The sequence below is a fragment of the Lutjanus erythropterus genome, chromosome 24, assembly GCF_056507025.1.
Source record: "Lutjanus erythropterus isolate fLutEry1 chromosome 24, fLutEry1.hap2, whole genome shotgun sequence".
In the NCBI taxonomy this organism is placed as follows: Eukaryota; Metazoa; Chordata; class Actinopteri; order Lutjaniformes; family Lutjanidae; genus Lutjanus; species Lutjanus erythropterus.
The window spans coordinates 16,423,948-16,448,180 of NC_139340.1; the positions used below are offsets into that span (position 1 = coordinate 16,423,948).

The 24,233-nt window shown below is 40.8% G+C and overlaps 2 protein-coding genes across 7 annotated transcripts in view; both read right to left on the reverse strand.

Annotated features, from left to right (window-relative positions):
* Positions 1-222: 222 nt before the first annotated feature.
* On the reverse strand, positions 223-10,823 carry LOC146304878 (alpha-tectorin-like). Its single transcript, XM_084713246.1, has 18 exons — positions 10,735-10,823; positions 9,989-10,056; positions 9,685-9,779; positions 8,304-8,531; positions 7,901-8,162; positions 6,680-6,815; positions 5,307-5,550; positions 4,689-4,827; positions 4,461-4,560; positions 4,312-4,374; positions 4,009-4,211; positions 3,467-3,598; positions 2,622-2,809; positions 2,124-2,275; positions 1,791-2,036; positions 1,547-1,703; positions 1,217-1,345; positions 223-656 (listed from the first exon to the last, which is right to left on the reverse strand). The coding sequence occupies exons 2-17, from the start codon at positions 10,023-10,025 to the stop codon at positions 1,250-1,252; spliced, it is 2,478 nt and encodes an 825-aa protein (XP_084569372.1). The 5' UTR covers positions 10,026-10,056; positions 10,735-10,823; the 3' UTR covers positions 223-656; positions 1,217-1,249.
* The window catches only part of LOC146304879 (protein FAM184A-like), a 55,114-nt gene continuing 41,615 nt past the window's right edge, over positions 10,735-24,233 (reverse strand). For 3 of the 6 annotated variants that reach the window (XM_084713300.1, XM_084713304.1, XM_084713301.1), the window contains 3 exons: positions 23,952-24,069; positions 23,613-23,717; positions 13,764-14,398 (listed from right to left, as the gene is read on the reverse strand). In XM_084713300.1, the coding sequence (XP_084569426.1) occupies positions 14,198-14,398; positions 23,613-23,717; positions 23,952-24,069 (424 nt within the window). In that variant the 3' untranslated portion in view covers positions 13,764-14,197. Of the gene's footprint in view, positions 10,872-12,563; positions 12,651-13,763; positions 14,399-14,519; positions 18,570-21,007; positions 21,382-23,612; positions 23,718-23,951; positions 24,070-24,233 lie in introns of those variants that run through there. The other 3 variants (XM_084713302.1, XM_084713305.1, XM_084713303.1) reach the window with 3 other exon arrangements.

The window sequence follows — 24,233 nt, forward strand, 5'->3', positions numbered from 1 at the left end:
AATACGTTTCCCCCGACATTAAATTCAACACATGGCAACTCATGCCAGAGAAACCGCAGACCTGGCAACCCTTGTGGACCGCAGATGAGATTTTCTGCATAAAATGTTTTTTAAATCTCAATTTTTCACCACAAACCCAACATCTTTGACAGTGTCTCGTCCTCCCTGGACACACACTCTGTGTCACACACACACAAATCAATAAAAAGAAAAGGAAACAAGTTTTGATGCTTAGAAAAGAAATCCGCTCCCTTTATTAATAACATCTTAACATATACTTCCTTTGATGTTGTAATCTTCACCATTTTTCAGTTTACGTCATTTTCCCTCCACCTTAAATGAAACACCACTAAAAAAATCCATCACATATTTATTTTTAAAAAGAACCCACCGAACCAGGAAGCTGCATATAGTTAATAAACCCTCTAATCCTTCTTTGATTATTTTTCTTCACTATTATTTCACCAAATATTATTTCCCACTTAAAAATCCCATAATAATGATCACAGACGGTGCTGTGTTCCTTCTCAGGTGGATCGAATGAAGATCAGCGTTATTTCAGTTGCATCGCAGCGACTGATAACTTCAAACACCCTGTTAAACATCCTTTCAGACAGCAGGCTCCTTATTGGGATGATAAAAGAGTGAGGGATCACCTGAAAAAACACGCAGACAACCGTCTTTGGTTACGACTTCTAGGCGACACACAGAAAATATCAGTCTAATGAGCCCGTGACGGTGTCACCGCTACAGACATGTTCCCCACAGAATCACTGGAGTTTCTGATCCCAAATCACAGCATGAATTTCTCTGTCGCGTGAGAGTTAAAACTCCTGAGAGGCCTCTTTTAAATGGTTTGATTAAAATCTATAGGAAATCAAGGAAATCCAATCTTTTTGAAATGTTTATGACTGAAGAGTTAAGATCTTAAACTTATTAATATCAAGTTCATTTGACCAGAAAAGTTTCTATTAATTTTTACCTCAACTTGCCTTTTTAAATTCAGTCAACTTAAATTTATTTTTTACAGTGCACCCCTGACTAGAACAACTAATCAGTTAATTAGAAACTAATTAAATTCAGAATTCTTCTTCCTCGGACAGTCTTAACATGCTGGAACGTTTACGTGAGGCACTCATTCTTAATTCTGATGAATAAACTCATCATTTAGACACACTTGAGATCAGATTTTTACCCTGAGTGGCTTTTTACGTACCATGTACTTAATCACAGAGGGAGCTGTCTTCATCTAATGACTCCAGCCCATAGTGATGAGGGCCGGGTTCTCATCAGCGGGTTTGGACCAAAAAGATCTGCGCTTCCTGCCAGCACCTTGACCACAGTTCTGCAAGACAGAGAGGAAGGTGAGATTTTAGGTTTGTGTCGACACTGATGACCGTCTGAGGGCGGTTAATTTGGCTTGGTGGCCATTTTAGTTGAATGCTCTTTTTCTGAAACCGAATTGCATGGGATGAAGTAAGTGTAAAAACTTGAGGTTGTTTAAATTGCTATAATTTTCTTTGATATTTGCTCCAGCCCTGCTTACCGCAGCACACGAGTTGCCCCGTTTGATGCACAGCTCCAGTTTGCAGTGCAGGAACATTTCTCTGTTCTTCCCAGAAAACTCAAACATGTTGAAAGAGAAGAGGTTGGACTTCCCCAGTCCGTTTTTCACAATCCTGACCGTCTGGTCTTTGGGGCATCTGCTCAGAAACAGGAAAACAGACATTAGCAGTGAAGCCTGACTCTCACGGCTAATGACAGCGTCACAGAATTGAGTTTTTTCTCACTTGTTCTTGATGAGGTCGTATTGCAGTTTTGCATCAGGCGACTGCTCATTGGTTGCCCAGCAGGAGTTGATCACCAAGGCGACCGTTTTGTTGTCCAGCTCCTCCGCCTTCAGCTCCACCCAGATCCTCTGGTTCAGACTGATCTCAGTGTTCTCACCGATGAGGTTCGTGCAGTTGGGGTCGGTGTAGGTGTTCATGATCAGAGTGTAATTCCAAACTCCAGATGCAATCTGCAGAATCACGGAGCTGCACAGCACAAACACATAACACTTTAAGAACAAGCTTCAGACAGCACATTAACAAGCAGGTGAAGCCTCGGCCGCATCCACACACCTGTCTCTGATCTTGAAGGTCATACTCTTGTCCTCTGGCTTGGCGTAGTAGCAGGAGAAGTCGATCACTACTTGGTCGCGGCGGGTGATGACTGCCGTGGAGCCATTCGTGTTTGTGATGGTGTTCTTGTAGATGACTTGGCTGTCGTTCATCTAGAGCGTCACACAAATACAGATGTTTTCAGGCAAAGAAAATCAAATTATTTCCATATTCACCTGTGAAATTTACAGTCCAGGTGAGTTTTACTCTTTACTGTCTGCAAGAGATGCGCAGACTGCAGTTACAACTGCGGACACTGCCGTTAGTCAGTGGGTCAGACAGGCCGGGTCAAGAAAATTTAAAATTTACTGAATAGTTGAGAAACTTTACGCAAAATGAGACAGCAGCAAAATGTTGATTATTTAACTCTGTTTCCTCTTCCTCATAGATACAGTTTTTAGTTTGGCTGCTTGAATATTTGCAAACAGTTGAGCTTAAAGACTACAGGAGAGAACCCACCATAACCTGCGTTCCACAGGTGTTGCTGCTGTTGAAGCTGAACGTCACCATGTTGGTCTGCCTGTCCATGTGACCTGTGCAGTTCAGGTCCATGAGATGTAAGATGGTGTAGTCGACGTCTTTGTCCTCCAGCAAACAACGAGCCAGATGAACGGTGGCAGAGTTCTGAGTGCAGACTGTCGGCTCGCCTAAACATGCAACAAAACATTTGATTTTGAGCTGTGTTGGAGCCAAAACATGTCCAGTTTTAACTGAACTGTAATCAAGGCATGACTGAAATCGGTTTACAGATATCAGCAGATGGTTTTTGAATTACATCCTCTTCAATTCCCTCTTTATGGACTTTATGGTTGCACAATTTACTTAAAGTTCCCTGGAAATGGCTTATTGCATTCAAGATGAATATTTATCCTGAGGAGAACTCCAAGCAAGCATAGCTGGACCAGGACAAAAAACAGCCTCCAAGACCAACGAAGCCCAGTTGAGTCTGCCATGGCTTAACAGGCTAATAGCAGTTAGCCGTTAGCCAAGCTAATTTAGCAAGAAGTAAAGCTATCTTTCCATCAAGAAACTCCATAAACTATCTCAGTACTGAATTCTCTGTCAGCCTTAGACAGCGTGTTTGATTCCTGTCCAGTCGTGTTCATTTGGAGGCTGCTGAGCTCAGTTCTGTTTTTGCTAATGGAATCTAAAAGTTACTGTTAGCTATTCTAGAAAGAAGTACAGCTGCTAAGCTACGTCCATCCAGGAATTTAAATCACAGGGAGATGAAGCCGAACAGCCAGAGAAAAAAAGAAAATAATTTCTCTTAAATGTCTTTTTATGTTGCAGTTGTTGCACAGTACCGAAAGCGTTTGTTGGTTTGTACTTGGAGGCAAAACTGGCCCGACAGAGGCAGCGGGTGTCACCGAGCTCCACACCGCAGAACTCATGAGCACTGCAGTCCTGGTCTTGACAGGATGTCTGAGGGACAGCAGCTACAGACAGACACAAAGACACCTGACGCTCAATATTGACTAATGGATAAAATTACATAAAATAACATTTAAATAACCACTTTTTTTATTGTTCATGTAAACAAGTTTTGTGATGTCTATCTATTACATTTGAGTCCAGTTTTGAAGTTCAACTTAAAAAAGTCAAGGACAGATCTCATCATGACCCTGCCCAGGTATCTGAAGGACGTTTCAACCAACTGGAATGGAAATTAGCAGTATGATAGATTGTGGGACTGTGGGCAGTTCACACTTATGTGTGATATGTTTTGCTTGTACCCAGAAATTCTACCAAACATCCTCACCTCAGACACGATAACTGGAATTGAATTGATTGGATTTATGATAGAAAAGCAGGTCGTATGCATATAAAGAAAAAGTGAAAATCTTACAGCAGTTGGCCTTTGACCTCCAGCCCTCCACTGTGATGTTGCTCCACAGGCTGCAGGACTCAGCGTAAGCCTCCAAAAACTGGCACTTGACACTATCCACCTCTGGGTATTTGCACAAAGTGTTTGTGCAGGCGGTTATGTAGTGCTCTGGGTCCGTGCTGTTGTGGCAAGCAGTGAAGGGCGCCTGCCTCAGGAGATTACAGCTGTTCCACAAATGCAGAGAGGAAGAACGAGAGTAAATTACCAGCTTTCTGAAAAATATCGTGTTTTGTTTGGTGTCTGTTTTAATGGGTTGGTTCTTACTGTTCAGTTGCGCGACTGCAGTTGATCGTACTGTCAAAGGTGTCGTTGTGCTCAATCTCGCAGCTAGGCAGGCAACAAACAGAACAGCATATTACATTTGAAACCCATTCAACATTAGTAATATTTATGTGGTTGTGACTGAGTAGTACCCGGCAGCACTGTAATTAGAGGACTTCTCTGCACTCAGGGTGGTCTGGTTGGGATTGAAGGGGTGGCCACACAAGCCCTCTGTCCTATCCACAAAAAGTCCTAGTTTGATGTCCAGAGACAATTAAAGACAACTCAATGAACTTTCAACAATAATTCAGCTGTCAGTCTCAAATTCAAACAACATAATGGCATAAATATTTTGTTAGTATTGTATTAGTTTTCTGTACCTTTCACATGTAGAGTGTTGCCATCAAATAAGACTGTTGTGCTGTTGAAAGTGGCAGTGACTCCAGTCTTGTCCTTAGAGAGCTCCACACCGTGATGCGTCTGAGCTGTGGCGTTGAGCGTTAGTATTTGGTCATCAACCTACATCACAAGCACAGCAGAGACGCAAAGACGTTGGCTGGAACATCAGAAAAGGCATCAAGGTCATTATAGGGTTGCACAACAAAATGAAAGCCGACATGTCAAACATTCACCGATTTGTTTCTTTTCTTTGTCATGTTTGATACTAAATGAAGAGTCTTTGGTTTTCTGAAGCAATCTGAAGATCTTGCTTTGGGCTCACTTTGGGCTCTGAGAAACTTACTGAGTATTTTCCATTTTTTTATGGATGTCCCTCTTATTTTAAGCAAGACAACACCAAGACACATTCTGCGCATGTTACAACAGCGTGGTTTCATAGTAAGAGAGTTCAGGAACTTTCACAGGTCTGGTGCTCCCTTCTTGACATCTAACCTACTGTCATTCTGTGGGAAACACTTCCACCACAAATGTCTTGACTTCAAATTTATCACCGAATTCCATAACTGTTACTTGCTTTACAATTGATTCTGGCAGCTTACCCGAACTCTTCCACCTTGCCCCAGATAAATGGTTACACCAGACTTTTTCAGCCACAGTATCACGTGGTCTAAAAATGTCACATCTTTACGGCGTCGGTCCCCGAAACCCGCCAGTAGGTTGAAATCCGAGCTTTCCTGAGGCTTCAACAGACTGTACACACACCGATCAGGGACGGAGTGGTTCCTGCCGAGGAAGTCGACGACGGTGGAGCCAGTCACAGTGCACACACTGGGATACAAGCACCTGGAAAGGGACAGATGTTTTCCATCTTTTTATTTCTGAGAGAAAGATCCAAAGCACTCATCAACAACACTCCACCAGTTTTACACATAAAGCTCAGCTCTTCGTAATGGAGTATCACTTGACCTATGGCACTTCTAGAAAAGTCAGGATATCTCAGCCTCTGACACTTTGATTCTGATCGTTTCTTTCATATGTTATGGATGTGCAATACTACGTGAAAATCGTACAGGAATTTAGTGGAATCATTTTCCCACTGACGTAATATAAATATACAAATTTTATTTATTCAAGTTTATTCAAATTAAAATATCTAGCATATAGTTTTGGAACGCTTCAGAACCTATAAACACAGACTTCCCAGCATGCATTGTGCAAGAGTTAAAACTGTCTTGGGAGCCTTCTATTTATTGTTTGAAGAAAACATATATGATGAAATCAAAGAAATTTTGTTTTGTACTGTTTGTGACTGAAGGGTTGATTTTCGAACTTAATATCTTGAGCTACTTGAACATGTTTTCTCAAGTACAACTCAAGTATCAATATGAAGTTTATTTGACTGGAAAAGTTTATTTATTTTCAAACGTTAACAAATTTACCTAAACTTGGCTTTCTACACGATCTCTGTCTCTAGTGGCTCAAACACATTACTAAACCATTTTAAAACATGTCTCCAGCCTCATTCTGCACATTGTCAGGTATTATTTTTTGTGTTTATTAATAGTTCAATGTTTTTGAAGGTTTATGTTATTTGCAACTTGGCTCTATGGAAATAAAAAGTGTTTTGAAGTAAAACTCACAGTAACAGTACAAACCTTGGCGAGCGCCTGAGAATATATATATAATAATATATATATATAAACTGCATCATAAATGTTGTATTTTAGTGTATTTTCATCAGATTAGATTGAGGAGAAGGAAAAGAAGAAATTCAGTTGCACAATTGGCTATTGGAACTTGATTATAAAGGTTATCCTGCTTTGAAATTCAGATTTTGAATTAGATATTTTCCTTTATTGCATCATTATTTGACTCTAGAATGGTACACTTAATTTCAATCAGTCAGTCAAACTTTATTCAGGCTTAATTCAAATTAATAATATTAATAATAATATAAAGCAAACACATTTACATGTTTCTGCCCTGGCAAACTCCCTGGGGTCCACATGTACTGCGGACAGGTCTGAAGACTGCTGCAGACGCATCACACCTCTTTTCCATGCAGGTCTGTGGGTCAATCATTGACATATTGTGTGGAAAAATTTCATCTGGGAGGTGATAGGAGGTTTATGAGATTAGTTTAATATTAAACTTTCACCAACAAAATTTAACAGTAGGGAATAACAGCATACAGCATACGACATTTTGAAATGTCATAATTTCATTTTGAGGATCCCTGAAGAGTCCAAGTCCCTTTTTGGGAACCATCAAATTCACCTACCTGAGATTCTGCATGCACTGATGTCCCTGAAAATGGCTGACAGTACTGTGGCCTTGGGATATTCATGTCTTTCATAAGCAACATTGTCATTGACATCAAACTCAACGGTCTAGAAAAGGAAGACAAAAAACAAAGTTAATAGAGAGTTTAGGGAGTGTACCTATCCTTTATGATTAATTTAAAGACTCTTATTTGATGAGTAACTAATTTATTGATTATTCTGAAGTTTTTTCTTGATGTGGTCTGAATGTGAAGTGACAACAACTTCACTGCTTACTGTATGAAACTTTTCTCTGCAAACAAATTTGCTTATATAGAGAAAAGGGGGCGTGTCAGTGACTTTGGGTGGGAACTTTTTTGGTGTGAACAGTAAGACTATTTCTACGCACGTGTGAATGTGAATGAGGCCCATTATGTTCTCAGGTCAGCCCATTCTATTGAACAAAATATCTCAAGAACGCCTTGAGAGAATTTCTTCAAATTTGGTGCAAATGACCACTTGGACTCAAAGATGGACTGAACAGATTATCCAGAAGGTTAGTTAGTCTAGGTCTAAGTGAAGACAGAATATTTCTCACTGGAATCAACACATGTATAGTGAGAACTTCCATTTTGCTAAAAAAACACACTTGATACATTTTATTAAATTCCCTCAAAGTTCCATGTCAGTATAGTGGTCAGTTCCATATTAATTTCCTTCAAAGTCTTTCCTACAAACATTATATGAGTCTGGACAGACATGGATGTAAATTGTAACTCAACTGGTTAGTCGAGACAAACAACTGTGAGGCAGGAATTCTAGTTTTTGACTGTTTTATACGACCATCAATAGCTGACTTCTCACTCTTCTTAACCGGCCACTAGGGGCTGCAAGTGATCAACAACTGCTTCAGTTTCACATCTTGTTTCAGCTCAGGACAACGTATGCAGGGGTCATGTTAATGTTGGTGGAACAAATCTCAGCCGGTTGCATCTGGCAGTTGTTGTGGCTTTGCAGTATGTGCTTCTGTTGCTTGGTGGAGATGTTGGTAATACCCACAGTGCAGCCACAACAAGAAGTGCATTTAAAGGTATGTCTTACACATGTACTTACAATTGTCTGCCGAATATATGAATTTGATACTTTTAACTCCATGACTGTTTGGTTGCCGAGGTTGTGGAGACGTAATGTAATCTGAAAACATAAACAAAACAGAAAAACAATATTATAAATAAACTTTGATTTTTTTTCTTTGCCACACAGTGTCTTGAAATGTTCATTTTGTACGACAAGTTGGACAGTCAATCTTAAAGCACTGAACGGATGAGGACTCACCACAGAAGGATCAGAGGAATACCCGACTGAGATGTTAACAGAGCACGTTGAACTGGAGTTGATGTGAGGCAGATGTGGATTAAAATATGAGGCAGGCAAGCTGTTAGATGATATGGCCCCCACGATCGTGTTTGCAGGTGTTCGATCATTGATCCAAATATAGTCTCTACTGACATCAGATGGGCTGGTCTTGATGTTAATGCCAAAAAAGGTAAGCTTCAATGACAACTGCAAAGACACAGAGAGGCCTGTGCATGAATTACTCTGAAATGAAACCACTTTAATTCAATAATGACATCAAAACATTTTTAGCTGTCACCAGCAGGTATATAGATGGGTCCATCGGTCAGTTGTTCAGTTGGTCGGTAGGTCGGTCAGATAGCTGACTAGTCGTGATCAGTCATTCAGTAGCTTGTTAGGCTGGTCAGTCCATTGGTCTGAAGTTCATTATGTCGGATGGTAGGTAGGTCAGTCGGTTGGTGGGTTGTTCGGTTGGCCAGTAGGTCATGTTTAGCTGTGAACAGAAGCTGGTTGGTTGGCCCATTGGTCAGTAGGTCGAACGGTCATTAGGTCAGGGTGATTGATTGGTAGATTGGTCGATAAGTTGACTGGAGAGTCAAAGCTTCATTGATTCCTCCATCGGTCAGTTGGTTGGTCGATCCATTGGTTGGTAGATTGGTCAGATGGCTGATTGGTTGGTCAATAGATCAGTCAGTCAGTACCTTGGTAGGTTCATTGGTCAGTCAGTCGGTCCGTTGATTGGTAGTTCATTGGGTCAGTGAACAGGTAGGTCTGTCGGTTGGTTCGTTAGTCGGTCCGTTGGTTGATAGGTCAAACGGTTGGTTAGTAGGCTGAGCAGTTAGGTGATTGGTTGGTTGGTTGTTAGGTCAATTGGTTAGTATGTTGGCAGGACATTTGGTTGGTCAGTTTGGCATAAAGGTTAGCCTATACCAAACCACACCCCTTTTCATAACTCATGATCTGTTTGTCATAAAGTTTTGCAGCAGGTGTCACTAGACTGAATAGAAAGTTCCCTTTTGTGTGTGTGTCTTTGTTCTGTAATCATCTGAATAGTAGCTGAAATGGAATTGAAAATCACTGAGTTTTGTTTTTATTTGTGTTCTACACAGCGTCCCAACTCTGAGTACTTCTACCACTGCAGGCTGCTGCTGCTTCATATTTACTGTACAGACATGAGATGATGTCACACCCCTCATCTGACTGTCAAGCAAGAAAAACAAAGGAGCGCATTTACCAAAATGTCAAACTATTTGTTAACTGTTGCTGAAGCCTGTATCAGACAGACAGCAGTCACACTGTTAGATACTGAGAGCAGAAGGAAGGACAAGCCTCGTCTCAGACATGATTTCATTTTACTTACGTCCAGGAATGTAAATGTCTTTCCAAAAAAGGCGATGGGACACGAGGTGATGTTTAAAATTTCACCATGAGAAATGTCGACCTGGCTGGCAGCAACTACAGCGTGAAGAAAAAAGAAATGAGAGACATCGTACATCAATCATTGACGACCAACTTTCTTTTTTTGTCATTCTCAGTTCACACCTCTGACTTAAAATTACATTCATTATAGATTTGAAAAGAAATGAAATCTCTTGTAGAGCCGGATACATGTTGAAAATATAGACCAATCATCAATTCCTTAAAAAAATTCAGTGCCTGCTCACCTGCCAGCAGGAGGAGCAGTGCCATCGCCTTCGCCATGATGGAGCCCCGGCAGTAAACTGTCAGAGAGCTGGGAAAGATACAGTTCACATAAGAGCAGTTCAACCAGTTACAAACCCCAATTCCAAAGGTTGGATCCCTGTATAAAAGCAGAATGCAATTACTTACAAATCCTTTTCCTGGAAATTCCATTGTTGCAATTGTAACAATTCACGCAAATTCAACAAATTTGAATTAATTCTGCATGAAATTGCGATTTCGTCCAATCACTTTTCCACAAATTTGACCAACCATCATAGCGTCCCCTGAGATCCACCAATTACAGCAGGTTCCTGGACAAACATCACACATGAACCGCCTCAGTCTTTTATTATTTATATTCTCTATTATTTTTTATTTTCCCTGGAACAAGTTGCCTTTGATTGTTTGTTTTTTTTTTTGCAGGTTTTGCTTGCTCCTGCAAAAAAAAAAAAAAAAAAAAACAACATTACAACATGCATCAATTTCTTAGAAAAGCTGCTGTGAAATCAGGTATTTTAAGCTGCAGCTATCCCCGAAACAGCCTGTGAAATCCTGAAGGGACTGAAGAATAATCAGTTTGAACATTAAATATCTTGTCTTTTGCACTGTATTCAAGTCAGTATAGGTTGAAAATGATTTGCACATCCTTGCATTCTGTTTTTAATTATGTTTTACGCAACTTTTAGAAGCTCCGCTAAAGAGAGGAGGATTGTGCAGTTCGTCTTACCTGGTGGAGGTCGGGCGGAGCAGCAGGGAGATGAAGATCTGCAGGTGAAGCTGGGTGCTGAACCTCTCTGGATGTTTCTGTTCTTGGGGCAATCTGCCTCTTTTTATGTTGATCCTTCTCGTTCACGCCCCTTAATACTGATGTACGAAACAAAGAAAAAGTTTTAACTCCCCAAACTGGCTGAACTGAACTGAACAAACTGCTTCTCAGTTGCAAAGGAATGCAGGTTAACAACTCTCAAGAAGCTCACGAGAAAATATTTTACCAACGTGATTATGCTGAACATTTCTCTACTAAATCTCAGAAGCATTTTTTTTTTTAAATACAGTTTGTCAAATTCAGATGCAAATAATTTGTTAACAGTACTGTGACTGCAGTTACAGATAAAAAAAAGATATAATCAGATTACAGTTATATGTAGTGAAAATGGGGATTATTAGTAGGATTAAAAACTTAAAATAAAGAACTATATAAAATCATGCACAGTGCACACAGCTGCCAATTCATTATCGTGGCCTTGAGTGAAAAAATGCTTCACTGGGTGGAAATTTTGCCTGTTTTTTTGTCTTTAAATCAATCAATCAATCAATCAGTTGCACACAACAAAAGAAGGAACAGCCAGACAAACTAATAAACCTAACAACAAACGTAAAACACTTAATCTATTATTTATTACACTATTAAGTTAATCTCCATCGATCGTTCGGTCATTTTTTTTAAAAGAAAAAAATGTCCAAATTCTCTGATTTCAGTTTCTTAAATGTGAATATTTTCTGGTTTCTTTGCTCCTCTCTGACAGTAAACTAATTATTCTTGAGTTGTGGACAAAACAAGACATTTGAGGACGTCATCTTGGACACTGATACACATTTTTCATGATTTTCTGACACTTCATAGAACAAACGACTAATCGATTAATTGAGAAAATAATTGACAGATTAATGAATAATAGAAACAGTAATCATTAGTTGCAGGCCTGTATTAGACTTAACAATTAAATGATTTCAACTTTTGTCTGAAAGTTTTGTTTTTTTCAACTTTTTTCTGAAAGTTTTAATGTTTTATCTAATAATTTTGACTTTTTATCTAATAAAGTAATATCGTGAGACTTGGAATATGTAAATTCTTTATCAGGTAATTAGCACCTGTATTGTAATACATTTGGCAAGTAACCCTGCCAACCCTGTCCACGTATACATAAGGTTTTATAAATAATGAGTTATGCTTGATTTTCTACTTATAGACACAAGTAGAAAATCAAGCATAACTCATTAGGGTGGTGGTGGTGCAGCTGGCACCTGTAGCATCAACGTATGGATGAAATGCAGTTGAGCAGGTTCATTTATATGGTCTTCTTATGTTGTTTTCATAGTCATAACATATATCCATCATCCATCATCATAATTAAAGTCCTGAGGGGGTTTCGGGGTGTAGTCACACTGCTGTGCCACAGATACCTTTCTCTGAACAGGTCTAAGACGTGTGCTGGTTCTGATAATAGCCATGGGACCAGACAAAGTACACACAAACATGATACAACGGCTGCTGGATCATATAGGCAGCAATGACAAGATCGAAGAGAGGCTGATGCATCTGTAGCGTGGTATGCCACCGGTTTAGTGTCTACAGTGGCAACAGCAAACGAATACAGATATTTTATTATAAATACAGATATTTGTGTCAAAAAGTAGGGGGTGAAAGTACACAGTTGTCAGAAAAATAAATGCTCAAGTAAAGTACAGATACCTGAAAACTCTATGATGTGTATGTGTGTGTACGATTGGGAGGTTTACTTCAGAAATGTACTCTGATACACAAATGCTACTTACCTAAAACATGTGGTAAGCTGAGATTGATGGAGGCTTGAGTGAAGGTTCAGGGGCAGAGAGCCTCGGTCCACTGCAACACGCTGGAGGCTGGTTAAGAGATGAGGGAGAGTCAGAGGCAGGCAGGTATCAACCAGGACTGGGTTTGCATCATTTTCTTTTCATCTGAAATGGCCTTCCACACTTGACCCCATGAAGTCGGACAGATTAGTCACATGGTTTGATTTGAGCAAAACTTGGGTAAAAGTCACTGAGTAAATCTTTGTTGTTGTACTTTAATAGTGTGCTGAAATGCAGTTGAGCAGGTTCTCCTGTATGATCTCTCCTCTCTGTCTCCTACATTTTTATAACATTCATATATCCATCATCATCATCCTCCAAGACACCATGCTGTCATAAACAACTCATGCTGCTGTGTAACATTCATGCCACAGATACCTTCTCAAACAGGTCGCTCCATAAACTGTACAGACTGTAAATGTACGCTGCATGTTTCTCTGTAGTCTACACAGACATATGTAACAATGGCTGGGTGCAAATATTTTTATTATTTTTTTATTCACATGCAAAGCGAGCGGTGATCTCTCAAAAGTCAGTCCACTGTCAGTAACTCCATATATCCTGGGTGATGCAATCTTGTTATGTCTGTAGTGTGTGATATGCACTGGTGTGAAGGCGCTGTGCAACGATGCAAAACAAATAAATACAATTATCAATAAATCCCTAAAAACTGCATTAAAACTAAAACAGCAGGAAGTATTTTATAGATGTTATGCAGATGTTTGTGTCAAAAAGCAGGGGGTGAAAGTACACATTTGTTTGAAAAATAAATACTCAAGGGAAGTACAGATACTTGAAAACTCTACTATTGGGAGGTTTACTTCAAAAAACCTTAAAACATGCAGTTTTTAACCTGAGATTCATGGAGGTTTGAGTGAAGGTTCAGGGGCAGAGAGCCTCGGTCCTCCGCTGGAGGCTGGCAGGAAGGTCGTAACCAGGGCGGGGTATCAATAACTCAGATTAGAAAAATTATATTGTAATATATATAATTATATTCTACCAAAAGATATTAAAAATAAATGTGCATTAATTAATTTCTGAAATGTGACATAAATAGAATAAATTCAGCTTTTCTTTTACCTTAAACTTGTTGCCAACAAACATTTTGCAGTCACACACACACTGAAAAAAGCACAACACACATTTTTATCTCACAATCATAATTTTACTGTTTCATAACATACAACAGAAATGATATAAATATAAATAAATATCGTTGCTATAATTATTATATATTTTACTTCAAAAATGGCAAGACAGACATCATTAAATGATATGTCACGAGGGTGACATCAAGTCACTTTCAGCTCAGTTCAGAAAACAAACTGCGACTGTTTCCGTTAACATGCGGAGACGTCGCGATCCTCTCCTACAGTTTTTCTGCAGTTTTTGGAAAAACTTGAGTTGAAAGTGAGATGAACTAAGCCCTGATCAGTAAACCGTCACATCCAAAAAAAAAAAAAAAAAACAACAACAAAAAACTTAACAGACAATTCATGTTTTAATAAGCTGCAGTTTCTATGGTTCACTGATGTCCAGCTGATGCCAGCATGAAGAAAAAAATCCAGATGTTTTCTTCACTCTGTCAGGAGTTGAAAACAAGAGCTGATGTTCCCACGTTCGTGACGACATCTCAAAGACGCCCGCGAACCTTTAACGAAGGCCGATGACGGACAAAGGTCATGTGATGGCGACGCCTGCAGTTCTGTTAACGACCACAAGAGGGAGACTTTGACAACTGCATGGTTTCTCTCCTTTTGAAACAACAGACCAATCAGCTGTGGCACAGATAAACAGACGCATCGAATCAACCAATCAGGTCTGAGCAAGTACATGGATTAATAAACAAACAGTACAGAAAGAAAGAATGGAACAATTACGTAAAAGCATAAGAAAAATAAATAAATAAATCATCTTCATTTTTTGCTTTTTCAAATGAGTAAATACAGCTAAAGGGACAGTTCCATGTTTTTACATGTTTATTCATTCATAATAATCAATCACACCACAAGGTCCATTTAGTGGCTGTTCTGGAGCTTTCCTCTGATTTATTTTTTCTTTTGCCCGGCACTACTAATACTGACACTACGAATTCTCAACATTTATTCTTGAAATGCAAAAATGCCTGGCACTAAAAATCTTCCACAGCTTTGATGACAGCAGCTACAGAACTACTAAATGAACCGTGTGCTGAGACGTTTCTTTGCTGCTGTTTCCAAGATTAAGAACAAACTTTAAAACCTTTAACCCAACATGGACAACAAGTCCTTAAAGTGCTCAGAAAAGGGGGACACTTCCAGCTCCACAACGGCCCCTGAATGGACCTGAAGGGACTGCTGTTTCCAGGGACAAGAATGAATGAAAGTGTTTTACATGACTGCAAGCTAAATAACAGAGGTTTGGCGAAAATCACGCCTGCTTTTACTGTTTTATAATTCATAATGATGCAACTTTTGAGTGTCTTTAAATTGATTTATTTACTGGCTGCCTGCAAGGTCGGAAAACACATTCAAAACTCAGTTCCTCCAAATGTGCTTCTTGTTTTCAGCGGGGAAAAAACAGCATCGCTCCTCTGTTTGTAGAGTGAAACTTGTTTTAAGGGAAATATGTATCTATATAAAAAAAGGGTGGCAGTAAAATTGGAGGTGATTGTGAGAAAATGTATTATTAAGAAATAAACTAAAGACTTCTGCAGCGTCTCATGCAGATGTCTGAGCTTAAATGTCGATATTTAACATTAGAATAAATAGAATCTTCACAGTGTGCATGGAGGAACGAACCAACCGTGGTTCAGTGTTGGGCTGCGGACCCAGAGGGGAGACCGCCGTCTGGAGTTATTGGTCCATTTCCTTTGCTGGGGTTCGTCATATTACTACATATTTACAACTAAACAATTTCAACGACTGGAAAGCTTCAACGTCTTTATGCCACATTCATGTCATAAGAGGACAGTTAGACTTTAATTGAAGTTGTTTAAGATTTTTACCGTCTTTACCGTATGACACAAACACAAACATGTCTGCTTGAGTCTCAGCCTGGTTCAGGAAGTGTTTCAGTTCTTAAAAAATGGCTGGATTGTCATCTTACCTGCAGTCAGATGAGCGGAGTGGTATCAGCTTGATCCGCTCTGATCTGCACGCTGTAATTACAGACGAGCTTTAGCTCAGAGACTTTCCTCAGGCGCACGACGCAACACAGAACGAGAGAACACGGAGTTACATAAACATCTGAGTAATTAACCTTGATGCAAAACATGTATCCTTGAAACAAGAACATTATTCAAGGATTCTGCAGCGATCCTATGGGATGTACGGACTATAAAAATAGGGGATAAGTTATATGAGACAAAAAGGAAACACGTTTGAAAAACATCAGGCAAAAAGAAAAGATCTTCTGATCGCTTTCCTCAGATTCAGGATATTCTAAGGAATCTAAGGAATCACAAACCTCGAGTTTCAACAATTACTCCCAATTCTGATCTTAAATCTGTCACCGTTATCACTGTAAACTGCATAAACGCAGAGCAAGAATGGAAAGTTTGGCAGGCGTGGTGACGGTAACTAAGGAGGGCGGGTGTGCCGCGGGGGCGGGGTGCCACCGCCTTCTTACGTCATCCAGAGAAAAAACAATACTTTAGAGACGACAAAGGGTAGCTGATCGGCGGTTATAGATCACACTTCAATGATGTTGTTCAAAGATTCTGCATTAGTTTCTTACTGCGACGTCTGTTCTTTCATCCTGGTGAAGAAAGTCAATGAACGTGTGCAGATTTTTTTTGGTTGTCGATCAAATCAATCTTCTCATGTGGCTCTGGGTAAGCTCTGGCACTGTGCCTTTAAAGCAAGAATGTTTAAATTATAATAATTTTGGCTGCAATATATGAACAAAAAGGTACTTAATGTATATATTTTCTGGTATTTAGTTGGCCTTTTTAGCGTGGTGTCCTGCTTACGAAGTGATTTGTGAAATATTTAAACAGCACAGCAACAAAACTTCATCAGACAAGACATAATTGTACCGGACTGCATTATTAAGGTGCGTCTAATATATCGTTTGATCCACGAATGCAAACACTGAGAGCAAAAACACTTCTTGAACCACTGACTCTGCAGTGGAAGACGAGCATCGATCGAAGCTGTTTGAATCGTCGTTGAACGGATTGCGGTGGCGTCAGTAAACTGTCAGACCTCGCGTCTCTCTCTGTCAACTCTTCAACGAGTAAGAAACTGAGCGTCTTCTTCTTCTTCTTCTTCTTCTTCTTCTTCCAGGCGAATAATGACCATGCAGTTTGGAAACTGTACAGGTTACTAGATGGACTTCGTGGACCCTCAGGTCACGAGAATTACGCCGCACAAGAACTATGTAAACTTTCGAGTCAAGTTAAAAAACAGACAGTACACCAAAAAACGGGAGATATGAGGAGTTCAAGTGAGTGACAGCAGCATTATGATAGTGGTTCTGTTTTCACATGCTCTATGGCCTGCCGCTCAGGCAGAGACACGTAGCCAAAGAGTCCAGTCCGCCACATGAACTCCTATGAATGAAATGAAGTTAACACTCCTTGGCATTAAAAAAAGTTTCTCTACGTGGCCGACGGGACTCTTTCTCTAAATATCTCTGGTCCGCTGGCATCACAAACAGACCGTAGAAAAACAGTAGCTTGTTACATTATAAATACTGGAATAATAAAAATATGAGGGGCGCTTGATTCACTTTCTCTTGATGGTTCCCCTCCTGGGACTGTTGAGGTGTCTGGGATGGTAAATCAAGCGCCCCTCAACTAGCTCAGAGATTTGAAAATGACTTTCAAACATATACTGTATGTACACAGTCAAAGCAGTGGGACAGCGAGCTAAAGTTAGTGTGTTTCTTTTTTTTTTTCTTTTTTTTTGCTGGTGTTGTTATTGTTGTTTACTGTAGTTCAACGTACTATAGAGGCCTAAACATTTTGCTCTGTCCGGGTTCCTCAGGTGTGTGTTTGGATGAGTGTATTCACACTGCAGATCGAGCCACAGCGTCAAAGACTAAAAGGCGAGCATCAAGGCAGAAATCACTTCGTCCTGGCTGAACTTTCAAAGCAATTCCAGTCAGATTACAGTTTGTAAGACAAATGATGATGTACAAAAAAAAAAAGTCTAAAACAAAATTACTGACACATTAAAACTCACTGCAACAGTTTGTGACTTCTTTGGATGAGCTCCAGAATCCAGCCGAGGTTTTAAACTAATACTACAGCCCTCTCCTTGATATTATTACTTTAAATATTACAGAACGATGTTTTATTTCAAAATCAGAGAGCTAATATTTCCTCTAAAAAGGCCTGTCAACGTGGGAAAAACTGAATGAATCCAGGCAGTTACTGCAGGTGCACATCAGTTTGGTTTCTCTTCATTAATGTGCAGACTAGTCCCTGTGGGGACATCACATATTTAATCTTGAGAGTGAGACGTGTCTCTCTTTGATACCTCCTCCTCTATTCTACATTTAGACTTTCATTTTTAGGTCTAAGTTTATCCAAATCAAAATTCATGGGTAATGAAGTCCTTTATACTTCAGATTATATATGTATTTCTTCCCACTTATGTTGCTGAGGGAGATAAAAGTGACTTTCAATAGCGTTCCTGCTACCATGCACACTTTCATGATGACGCACTGACAAGCCCTACTACTCTTCGTGCTCACCATGTATGGAAGCCCTAAGGTTGCAATCACACTGGAATCTCAGTGACTGATGGGAATGTTGCGGGAATGTGCCCGAATGACCTCCAGAACCTGCAGTCCAACATTAGCTCTCTGTCCCATTACTTTTTTTTTTTTTTTTTTTTTTTTGCCAGTCAGAAAGAGAAGTACTGGGAGTACAGCTCCTCTTCTTTTGCAACGTATTCTTTGCTTTTTCCTGCCTCCACCCCCCTCGGGTCGGACGGTGTCGCGGCGTTGGCCTCAGGAAGGCTGAGGGAGGGAAGAAAGACGGATTTGTCAAACCGATAGGAAGACAGAAAGACAGTCATAGACATACAGACATGTACAGTCAAAGATAACGGTGCCGGGATGTAATCAGGGAGGTCCAGTGCAAGAGATGCCAAACAAGTGAAGGCCGGTGTGATGTCCACAGTCCAGGGTCTAGCAGGAACTTACTTTTCATACACATACAAGGACCCTAGGGGACATGCACAGGAGGGGCTTGGGATCAAACCATAACCAGCGACAAGTGAGCGTCCATCCATCAATTCAGTGAGAAGAGGGGTACGCCCTGAACAAGCCTAACACAGATCTGACAACTGCAGACACACTTTTCACGACCGCATTCACACCAAGAGGCAGAGGTGTGGACTCAAGGCACAAGTTAGAAATTCGCTGACTTTACACCCGACTTAACAGGATCAAAGACTTGGAACTTAATTTGAACTTTAACACCAATGACTCGTGACTTTATTTGATACCTTCCCCCAAGCCCAAAGATTAAAACATCCGTTATTTAAAGAGTGTGAATCCACAAATCAACTCATTTCCTGAATCAGCTAATCGTTCCCAGCGAGTCTACGCCCCACATCCACTTTGTCTGAACCAATCTGACACCATCCAATCAAGTCGCAGGAGAGAACTGAGCTCCAGATGGAAAAAATTATGCCAAAGATTATTTCGTTGACGAGGTGGTCAACATTTAAAACTGAACAAAGAATGGTAAGTCAAGGTTAATATTAACATAGTAATCAAGCTGATTCTCAGCTAATGTTAGCTTAACAGCTAAGCAACTTTGTAAATCAATGAGGCTGGAAACTCACTATTTAGGACTGGAACGCTTGAAACTTGGGGACTTAACTTGGGACTTGGGACGAGTGCAAAGACTTGAGAGTTGCAAAACAATGACTTGGCCCCGCCTCTGCCCACAGGTAACTAGGTCTTTAGAAGAGGAAACCTGAGGGGAGGACTTTGCTGTCAAGGACATTTCCTCGAATGATGGCTTTGACAACGAAGAAGAACGCGTGGAGTAAAAAGAAGATATCTGTTTTTTCTCTTAAACTGTCTTTCACAAATCTGACAGCATGGTAGAATTATTTACTTGTTTCCATCCAAATGTATCGCAAATTTTAACATATTTTGGAGTAAATCTGCAAAAGAAAATGCGAGTGAATGCTAAGTTGATGAAGTTCTCTTTTGAGGGTCCTGAGACTTGCAGTGTTTTCCAGGAAAAACAATTCTCAAATCAGCTTTTCTGAACAAACATTCAGATTTCGGACTAACTCTCTGGTTCAGCAGCTTTGCAGTTTACGCCCCCCAGCAGCAGACCTCCCAGTGTTTTCTAATCAGTGCTTGCAGCAAGTGGCGCTCCTCTTCATCATCATACTGTGTGCCCACTGCCTTTTGTCTGGGAGAACAAAATCACAAAAGCCTTATCTTACAAGTTTCACATTTTTTAACTGTGACTGCTTTTAAATCTGTCTGTTTTTCTTTTTCTTTCTTTCAGTCCCACTGAGACTGATTTCTGAGCGCAAAGTTTCGGGGGGGGGGGGGGGGGGGGCTCTGTTTTATAAGCAAGGCAGACGGCGATGACAGTGAGGATTTAGAGAGTATTTGAGAGAAGATACTGTCTATGATTTTGTGATAGTTCCATGATAGGAAAAGGGAAAATTAGATCTCAAAGCATAATGGATAAAAAAGGGATTATATCTTCCCTCTATTTCTCTGCTGACCCTGAATTAAAGGAGTAAAACTGCAGCGCTCAGTGGAGTTTGGTGGTCAGTATTAACTAAATCAAAAATTAAAGCCTTTAAATCCAATATAGAACAAAAGATTTGTTTATTTCTAAATTAATTAAATTAATTGTTGCTGCAAAAGAAAATGCAAGTGAATGCTCAAACAGTGGAAAACATTTTAACCTTTTTCAAAACTGACTTTCATCTTTTTTTAATCCGATCCTCGAAAATGCACATAAAAAAATGTTGTGGATGGAGACACAGCTTCAGATACTGTGTTGAACAGAGCCACACCTCTGTCCAGCTGTGATGCTGCTTGTCTTTCCTTAACATACCCAACAAACCAGCGTCATGCAGGTTGTGCGGTGTGACGTCTCTCTATGTCACAAATAGTTTTAACGCATATCTTACAGGTGTTATTCCTGAAGAGCGGAAAAAAGACGAACATCTGTCACATCAGAGATGGGAAATAAGCATCTGATTTTTGGAAGGCCAATATCTGCCTTTTAAGAAAGAGCCCTTCTTCAGGATTGGGGGAGAGGAGTGAGGAAAGGAGGGAGGGAAACTAAGAAGTGAGGTGAGAGATACAGACAGTGGGGGCAGCAAACATCACTTAGTTCACTCCCTGAAATTAGGGGGAAGTGAAAGTGAACTGAGGGTGGCATCAGTGGCAGTAAGTCAGACAGTTCTCACCTCCTAAAGCTTTGCAGGCCCTGATGCTGCACCAGGGCTTCCTGAGGATGAGGAGCATGAGGAAGAGCAAGGCTTGGCATGGGATGATGTGGAGGATGAGGAGAAGGAGGAGGAGGAGGAGGAGGAGGAGTAGGATGATGCTGAGGGAGAGGAGAGAGAGGAAGAGGGCTGAAGAGTGGCGGGGCTTTCCTAAGTCTGGGGAGGGACCTGTGGAGGGGGGAGTGAGGAGGCACAAAGCAGCCTCCTGGTCCTACCTCCACCACCTCCCGTCCCTCCTCTTCCTCGTGACTCATGGCGGGAGGGCCGACGAATCGGAGAGCTGACTGGCTAGGAAAGCTGGTGAAGCGGTGACCTGATTGGCTGCCTGTTTTTAACTACAGACACACATAGAAAGGCAGGGTTGGGGAGGGTGGTGCTGAGTTAGAGGAATGCATTTAGTTTTTAGTAAATCATCTTTACATCTGCTGCGTTCTGAGACGACATAAATGTGGCCCGTGTAGATGATGAAACCTCCCCTGTACAACCTGGACTATTATTTGGTTCTAACTATACTGGAGTTGGATTTAAAATTTATTGTTCACATGTTCCCCTTATTAAGAGTAGAAGATCTGAACATGAATAATAACAAATTTTCTAACATATCTGCAAAAGAAAATGCAAATGAATGCTTGTTTCCATCCAAATATGGTGCAAACTTTAACCATGTCAAAGATCTGAGGATGAGGACTAAGCAATTGGCTGAGGCTGCTGGAATATAAACCAAACCAAACTTCAACAGAGGTGCCACGCCGTTGTTCTGTTCTGCCTTACTTCACGCGCGTGGAGTTGGACACGCCATAAATGCACTCGTGCCGTGCGCTTGAGACAATGCATACAGATGCTCTTAACAGCATCCTGCTTATTTTATTACGCTTTTACTTGGGGTTTTCAAAAGGCTGAAAAAGAGAAAACACTATTCAAAGAGATATCAAATGCTTGAGAGACCTCCTGTGCTTTGTTATGGTTGCTATTACTGGACAATCAATCAAAATGATTAAAAAAAAAAGAGTAGAAGAGTATAAATAATTGTGCGGGAGAGTAACTGGTGGGCGTAGAAACCACCTTGCAAAAAATTAAAATAGTAGAACATCTGTGGGCCTATAAAAGAGGATCTTTTGTCTAAAGGAGGTGTGTTGCTGTGTACCACAAACACTTCCTTAATTCTACCACTAGGAGTTGCCAAAGTCAGAAATATTCTAATCCTGCACACGGGAGCTTTGAAGTGTGAGTGAGGGAATCAAGGCTGCATACAGTGTGTGAACTAACAGCAGTGAGAAACACCGGCATGAGGAGGCAGAGGAGGAGGAGGAGGAGGAGAAGGCTGATGTTATGATGCTGAAATCAAGCATTATTGTTTGTGAATGACTCCTGGGATCAAACAGGAGGTCTGACAGCTGTGCACACACAACAAAGATGACGAGCAGCTTTGTACACAGAGAGCAGATCTTCATGACAAACTCGACGTGAGACGTCGGATAACGTTCACCCACGCAGCAGAGGGTTTTCAGGAAAAATGAATAGGATGAATTTGTGCTTCGCAGTGCTCAAACAAAAGGCTAAATGCAAAGTAAGAATAAAACAACAAGATAAAATCAAGCAAAAAGATATATATAAATATTCTTGTCGTTTTAGCGTGCGGCAGACTAATGTTTGAGCTGAATGAGCAAAGACAGTACGGTGTGTTTCAGTTGTCCTCGTCCCTCGTCGCGTGGTTGTCGCTTTGCTGCAGATCAATTTCAATGTAATAAAGAAAAATTTACAGTGCAGATAAATTATTATGACAGCTACCTTTATTACCCACAATAATGATCAATTACGTGATTTGGCAACTGTATATAAAGGTGGGAAACTGTGCCAAACTCCGTGCAAAAGATGCCTTGGAGCTCTTATTGTAGAAGGCTGTGTGTGTGTGTGTGTGTGTGTGTGTGTGTGTGTGTGTGTGTGTGTGTGTGTGTGTGTGTGTGACTCAGTGAGGCTGCACTCATTTTTTTCACTGATGTCAAACTGTTTGTTTGTGAACGTGTTCTTCAAACACACACTTCACACACCGGGTTTTAGAAATCAAACACGACGAAATGAAACAGCGTCTGAACTTCACACTTTAATCTTCAGTTCGGAGAAACTCTAGTAAGTCGTGTTCTGGTTGTGTGTATGTGGGTTCACATTCACTTACATGTTGTGTATTTTTACTAAATCCCACTGATCTGCATTGGTAGCACTGTATTTGAACGGGTGAGCGCAAGACTGTCGCTGCATCCAATTGATGCCAAAATCCAAAGTGAACTCAAAGTGTTATGTTTAGGGTAGAACAATGGAGAACACTCAGAGAACATTCACACTGTGTCAATGACAACAAACACACGATCAGACACTGCAGCTGGATTTCTGACGCTGAGAGCACAGTCCTCTCCTGTATCTGTATTTTGTGCTCTCACCCGTCTGAGTGCAGTTGTGCGAACACCACTCAGCTCAGAGGGCCCGATGGTGTCGCACACGCCCACACGGTCCTCGACATCCAGGCCGCTCACTCACTCTGACAAGAGCCTCTGGCTGCGAGAGCACTCACCTTGATAAGAGGGTTGATGACACCGACGTTGGCACTGGAATTGAAGACCTTGTTGAACCCCGTCTCTCTGTTCACCAGCTCTAATTGGTAGAACTTCTTGTCATCCTATTAAAAAAAAAGACAACACGTCACGGTGACTCCAGCCAGTCCTCTGGATATCAGACAGCATTTTTTTTCCCAGGAGGGCAAATAATATAAAAATAAAAAGGTTCTTGGTAAAACTTCCTGGGTGAGTTCTTATTGGCACCCTTAGACGATGAAAAGGTTCTGCAAAGAACTCCCAGGGAGGGTTCTGAGTGGATGGTTCTAGCGGGAACCTTTGTTGCCTGTTTTACTCACCACCAGCTTCTTGACCAGAGCTTCTCTCTCAGTCACCATCTCTCTGAGCTCTGCGATGATGTGCAGGTCCTCTGGTCGACTTTCTCTGTTTCTTAACTTCTCCTCCGTCCCCTCCAACCTGCACACACACACACACACACACACACACACAAACACACACACGGCATATAAAGAAGCTCATTAGGTAGGCAGATAACAGTATTACAAAGTTACACAATAAGTTACGGAGGAGAAATCAACTGTTTTTGCAAGCAGACAGAGAAAAAGAGGCTGCAGCCCGAA